Source organism: Camelina sativa, chromosome 11 (genome assembly GCF_030686135.1).
Source record: "Camelina sativa cultivar CO46 ecotype springtype chromosome 11, ASM3068613v1".
Taxonomy (NCBI): Eukaryota; Viridiplantae; Streptophyta; class Magnoliopsida; order Brassicales; family Brassicaceae; genus Camelina; species Camelina sativa.
The window spans coordinates 20,374,930-20,382,040 of record NC_141890.1 but is presented as its reverse complement, the minus strand read 5'-3'; the positions used below and the strand labels follow the sequence as shown (position 1 = coordinate 20,382,040).

Below are 7,111 nucleotides of genomic sequence, written 5' to 3'. Positions count from 1 at the left end.
AACACTCCAAATTCAACCCGAACTCTTATAATTAGTCAAATGCATTAGATTGTTACATATTTTGACCCTAGAAAAAGTAACAAAGCTTTTTACTGCTTCGAACCAATGTTTTCTCGGTTTTAGCCTGTTTTCTCGGTTTAAGCCTGTTTTGGGAGGAAACGGGTTTAAATGTTGTCTAAACACTCCATATTCATCCCGAACTCTTACAATTAGTAAATGCATTGGATTATTAAACATTATGACCCTAGAAACAGAAAGAAAGCTGTTTACTGGTTTGAATGAATGTTTTCTCAGGTTTAGCCTGTTTCGGGACAAAATGGGTATAAGTGGTGTATAAACACTCCAAATTCATTCCAAACTCTTACAATAAGTCAAATACATTGGATTGTCACACATTTTGACCCAAGAAACAGAAAAAGCTGTTTACTGCTTCAAATTAATGTTTTCTTTGTTTTAGCCTGTTTTCTTGTTTTAAGCCTGTTTTGGGACAAAATGGGAATAAGTGTTGTCTAACCACTCCAAATTCAACCCGAACTCTTATAATTAGTCAAATGCATTAGATTGTTACATATTTTGACACTAGAATGAGTAACAAAGCTTTTTACTGCTTCGAACCAATGTTTTCTCGGTTTTAGCCTGTTTTCTTGTTTTAAGCCTATTTTGGGATGAAACGGGTTTAAATGTTGTCTAAACACTCCATATTCATTCCGAACTCTTACAATTAGTCAAATGCATTGGATTATTACACATTCTGACCCTAGAAACAGTAAAAAAGCTGTTTACTGCTTCGAATCAATGTTTTTTTGGTTTTAGCCTGTTTTCTCCAAATTTTTTCCGAACTCTTACAATAAGTCAAATACATTGGATTGTCACACATTTTGACCCAAGAAACACAAACAAAGCTCTCTACTGCTTCAAATTAATGTTTTTTCGGTTTTAGCCTGTTTTCTCGTTTTAAGCCTGTTTTGGGACAAAATGGGTATAAGTGTTAGAATTAGCGAAAGACGAGAGTTTAGAAGAATAGAATCGAGAAAGAGAGAGAGATTAGGTGAACAAAGAGAATAAGAAGAAGAAGAATCGGTTCCACTAGAATAGAATAGTACTAATGTTGTCTTACAACCTTTAAATAGACAATAGAAGTAGGGCAACCTTCCTAAGACAAGACTAGAAACAAGTGATAGTGACATTAGGAGAAAGGTGTATGCGACCAAGGTGATAGTGACCTATCCGTTGGCTTAAGAGGACATGTGACTTCTTCCTCTTCTCACTCCAACGGCTAGAATAGATGATTCTAGACCTCTTGTTTGGGCCGAACACACACACACACTCCTCTTGTCTCATCATTCGGACCATGTGACATTGAGTTCAGTCCGGTGTCCGTACGGTACGGTCCGGTGTCCATACGGTCACCTTGATCAATACTCCCCCTCAAGCTTAGCCGAATGCACTGGCTAAGCTTGGAACCCGTGAAGCAGCACCTCATTAAAAAAACCTTGACTTAGAAAACCTCATGGGACAAAACTAAGTCAAGGGAAAAAGAGTGTGCTGTCCACGGATTAGAGAAGGTGATCAAGGTCTTGTGATGTCTACAAGCCCAAGTTTGTTATGAATATAGTCACAAACCTTAGGACTTGCAGACTTGGTGAATATATCAGCTAGTTGATCTTGACTCCGAGTATGACACGGTAATACCACTCCTTCTTCAATCTTCTCCCGAACTTTGTGGCAATCGCTTTCAATGTGCTTAGTTCTCTGATGGAGAACAGAACTGGTGGCTATGTGGATTGCAGCCTCATTGTCACAATGCATAGTGATCGGTTGCTTTGAGTCAATACCAAGATCCTTGAGCAGCCCCTTTAACCAAGTCAACTCGTTTGTTAGCTTCCGCATTGCTCGATACTCGGCCTCAGCGCTTGAACAAGATACCACCTTTTGCTTCTTAGACTTCCATGTATCTAGATTTCCACCAATGAAAGTACAATATCCAGTGGTTGACCTCCTATCCAAGGTATCTCCATTGTAGTCCGCATCACAGTAGCCCACTATCTCAGTGATATCATTCTTGCCCATCCAGATGCCTTGACCCGGACTGCCCTTGAGATAGCTGAGAATCCTCTCGACCATGCTCCATTGATACTTGGTTGGAGCCTTCATGTGTTGACTGACCTGATTCACAGCATAACATATGTCAGGGCGCGTGATGGTAAGATATATCTGTAAGTTTAGAAACAAGGAGGAAGCTTGAGTGTATAGAACAAGAGAGGTCGAGGGTAATCGAGAGAGTGATAGTAATCGAGTGTAAGGAAGAGAGTGTAGAAGAAGAAAAGAACTTCTTACTTGATTTAGTTCATGGTTACAATCTAAATATAGTCATATACAAAGAGAATATTCTACTAAGATGTTATGCACAAATACACACACTGAAAGTGACATCTCCTTAATCACACATGTGATTCTTCCTTTGGCTTCCCACTTGCACATCCACTTGCACAATGCCGCCAACGGCTAAATGGGAAGGTTCTCGAAGTCTTGTGACCGTTAGAGGCTGTTCTCAATGGGTTGAACTCGCAAGGCCTCTAAATGGTACGGACGGTCCAATGTGTTAGTTGTACGGACGTACGGACGTACGGACAGTGGTGTGTGTGTTCATAATATAACCTTACCTACAAGCCGGCGATAGCGCGTGACATCCGGGAACGGCTCGTCCATGGGTTCCCTTGGTTGGCCTTCTTTTGCCCGAATGCTCTCCCCCTTTCGCTTGAGCTGGTAGTCCTCATCAAGTGGTGTAGGAGCCGGTGACACGCCTAGCTTGCCCGTTTCAGCCAACAAATCAAGGGTATATTTGCGTTGAGAGAGGAAGAGCCCCTCTGGAGATCGACAGATTTCAATGCCAAGGAAGTATTTGAGTTCCCCTAGGTCCTTAATATCTAAGGCGGATTTGAGGGACTGTTTGGTGTCTTCAATACCAGCTTTATCATCGCCAGTCACAATGATGTCGTCGACATAGATAAGCACCACCACAAGGCCAAGAGAGGTTTGAAGTGTAAAAAGAGTGTGATCGGCCTCCGATCGGCGAAAATCTTGAGTCTTGAGGGTGGAACTCAGTTTGTGATACCAGGCACGCGGGGACTGCTTGAGTCCATAGATGGCCTTACGAAGCCGCAAGACTTTCCCGGGAGCGACCAAGTCTTCAAGGCCCGGAGGAGGCGTCATATAAACTTCTTCGTCTAATTCGCCTTGAAGAAACACGTTCTTGACATCCATCTGCCATAAATCCCATGAGAGGTTGACTGCAAGGGAAAGCACGACCCAAACCGTGTGGAGTTTGGCCACCGGTGCAAACGTCTCTGTATAGTCGGCACCATACGTTTGGGTGAAGCCACGTGCGACCAGCCGAGCTTTATGTCATTCAATGGCGCCGGTGCTTAGGAACTTGATGGTGAAAACCCATTTGGAGCTCACGGCCTTTTTGCCTTTGGGAAGGTCAGCTTCGTCTTACGTGTGGTTCCGGATCATGGCACCAGTTTCGTCGTTGACAGCCTCTAACCATTCCTTGTGGTTCTTAGCCTCGTCATAGGTTTGAGGGACCAATTGAGCATCAACTTGGCCAAAGAAAGCTTGTTGATCACGTGGGAGCAGCTCAAGTGAACAGACGGCCTGGATAGGGTGGGCAACGGCTTGGCTGTTGTAGTAGACGCGCTTATCTCTCCAAGTGGATGGATGAGATTTAACACGGTCACTCCTTCGTAGGGCCGGTTGCGTAGGCAGTACGACACCAGGGGACTCAATACTACCTCCGTCCGTAGTGGCCCCATCCGAGTGACCCTCAGTACCGGCCAAGGGTTCTGCGGTAGGCGGCATAGGGGCAGGGGCACCATGGCCGCCAGCTATGGGTGGGCTCAGCTCAGGAATAATGTGGTCTGAGAGGGAGTCATCCTCAGGGACAGTATCATGATCATGCCTTCCTTCGGTAGGTGGTGGATGGGGCGCGGACCGGATAGGACCTGTCGGTGGAGACGGTTGACCAAGATGATCAAGAAGAAACTTTAAGCTGGAGGCCCGGTCATTTGGTGAATGTGAGAGATCCTTAAGGCTGTTCCAGTCCTTATTATCAAAGTAGCCAATATTCTCCATGAACCGAACATCTCGAGAGACATATAACCGGCTTGTGGCTGGGTCATAGCACTTGTACCCCTTTTGAGTCGTTGAATAACCGATGAACATACACTTTGTGCTTTTCGCATCCAGTTTACTTCGCTGCTCTCCAGGTACTAACACAAAACAAACACAACCAAAAACGCGTAAGTGATCGAGAGATGGTTTAAATTTGTTTAATACCTCGAATGGTGACAAATCATTTAGAACTTTGGTTGGTATCCGGTTGATCAAGAAACATGCAGTCATCACAGCATCCCCCCAATATCTCTTTGTAACATGTGAGTGGAACATCATTGATCGCGCAACTTCCATGAGGTGTCGGTTCTTCCTTTCGGCCACACCGTTTTGTTGAGGTGTATAGGGACAACTAGTTTGTTGGAGAATACCATGCCTAGATAGATGTTCTTTGAACTTGTGACTTGTGTATTCCCCACCATTATCCGACCTTAGCACCTTAATTTTAGCATTGAAGTGATTAGTAACATAATTTTGAAAATTAACAAAGGCATCAAACACCCTATCTTTAGATGGTAATAATGTGACCCAAGTATATTTCGATTTTTCATCAATAAATGTCACAAAATACTTGTTATTATCCCTAGATAGGCATGGTGATGTCCATACATCCGAATGAACTAAATCAAAGCAATGCTCATAAATAGTAGTTGACTTTGGAAAAATAGACTTGCAATGTTTTCCAAGGATACAAGACTCACAACTTGAGTTATCAAAAGAAACACTAGGAAACATTAAACCAAGTGCACGAGAATGTGGATGACCTAGCCTAGCATGCCACACCATATTCGAATTAACAACAAAACAAGATTTAATAGATGTAGATAAGTTTGGTGAAGTTTTCTCTAGGATATTGAGATCTCCACTCCCTTGTCCTTCTTTAAGAACTTTCCCAGTCTCAATATCCTGAAAATGAACACTATTAGGACCGAAGATAGCATAGCAATTCAAATCATTAGTGGCCCTCTTAACCGATAAAAGATTAGAAGTGAAGGTAGGCATAAAGAAAGCTTTTGAGTATTTATCAAACAATTTCAAGTCCCCTATTCCTTTCACAGGTATTTGTTCTCCATTAGCAATAATAACACCCCCTAAAGCCGGTTTTATGTTATTAATTAGACTAGGGTTACTAATCATGTGGTGAGAAGCACCCGAGTCAACAACAAGAGACCTACTTGGTTTAGAAGCAAGAAACGAGTTACCGGATTCTTTGAGTGAGGAAATGGAACGAATAAGGGCCTCTATATCAGACTTCCTCACCACCTCCCCATAGGACGCAGTCATGGTCGTCTCTTCTCCTTGCCTCGATGGCCCGGCCCCTTTTTCACCTACCGCTTCCTTGGAGAGATTTGCTTTGAAATTTGCTGGTTTAAGATAGGGGTGAAGGATCCAGCATTTGTCCTTCATGTGACCCTTCTTCTTGCAGTGGTCACACACCCAGACCTTCCTATCTTCCTGCTTGTACACTCCCTTATTTGCCGTGAGTAGCTCCCCCTTACCGCTAAATAGATCGAGTGAGCCTTGTTCCTTTTGAACTTGGGAACACACTTCTTCAAAGCTAGGAAGCTTGTCTCCTCTTAGAATGTGCTTCATGAGATCGTTAAAGGCTGGGTTGAGCGTGAGTAGGAGACCAAAGATCTTATCTTGCTCTTTCCTCTCATTAAGGACCGTCGGATCTAGGGAACTTGGCCGTAAGGCCTCAAGCTCCAACCAAAGGGCCCTGAACTTACCAAGGTGCTTAGTAAACTCCAAGTCATCTTGGCTCAGGCTGTTGATGGCTCTCTTAACTTCAAAGACTCGGGTCAAGTTAGAGACATTACCATACACGCTTTTAAGCATTTCCCAAAGCTCCTTGGCCTTCTCGCAATAGGAGTAGGCTTCAAGGATTGGCGTATCGAGAGAGTTCTGGAGAACAGATAGGACAACTTGGTCTTCTTGAAACCACTTGGTCTTCCTCTCGTTCTCTTCCTCTACTTCCCCTTCATAAGCGCCTTCATCTTCTCCTTTGAGGTTTTGCTTCGGAACATAGTCGGTTTCGACATGACTCCAAAGGCCACGACCTCCAAGGGCGGTTCTTGTGGTTCTTGTCCACAGCAAGTAGTTTGTTCCCTTAAGAACAACCGGTGTAACAATGGGCTTAGCGTTTTCCATGGTTTGAATGCTATGGACCGTTGGATAAAACGTTTACCCGGAGAATAAGAACGGTAAGAATGAGAAGTGATGAGTTGGAGAATAAGAGAATAGTGGAGTTAGATTGTCAAGAACAACAACCTAGCTCTGATACCATGTTAGAATTAGCGAAAGACTTGAGAGTTTAGAAGAATAGAATCGAGAAAGAGAGAGAGATTAGGTGAACAAAGAGAATAAGAAGAAGAAGAATCGGTTCCACTAGAATAGAATAGTACTAATGTTGTCTTACAACCTTTAAATAGACAATAGAAGTAGGGCAACCTTCCTAAGACAAGAATAGAAACAAGTGATAGTGACATTAGGAGAGAGGTGTATGCGACCAAGGTGATAGTGACCTATCCGTTGGCTTAAGAGGACATGTGACTTCTTCCTCTTCTCACTCCAACGGCTAGAATAGATGATTCTAGACCTCTTGTATGGGCTGAGCACACACACACACACTCCTCTTGTTTCATCATTCGGCCCATGTGACATTGAGTTCAGTCCGGTGTCCATACGGTACGATCCGGTGTCCGTACGGTCACCTTGATCAATAATAAGTGTTGTCTAACCACTCCAAATTCAACCCGAACTCTTATAATTAGTCAAATGCATTAGATTGTTACATATTTTGACCCTAGAAAGAGTAACAAAGCTTTTTACTGCTTCGAACCAATGTTTTCTCGGTTTTAGCCTGTTTTCTTGGTTTAAGCATGTTTTGGGATGAAACGGGTTTAAATGTTGTCTAAACACTCAATATTCATCCCGA

At 43.3% G+C, this 7,111-nt stretch overlaps 1 protein-coding gene across 1 annotated transcript; it reads right to left on the bottom strand.

The window, feature by feature from the left end:
• Positions 1–3,495: 3,495 nt before the first annotated feature.
• On the bottom strand, positions 3,496–6,324 carry LOC147934282 (uncharacterized). Its single transcript, XM_087472567.1, has 5 exons — positions 6,295–6,324; positions 5,999–6,189; positions 5,617–5,893; positions 4,339–4,611; positions 3,496–4,257 (listed from the first exon to the last, which is right to left on the bottom strand). Exons 1-5 carry the CDS (start codon positions 6,322–6,324, stop codon positions 3,496–3,498), a joined length of 1,533 nt encoding a protein of 510 aa, XP_087328693.1.
• Positions 6,325–7,111: the final 787 nt, after the last annotated feature.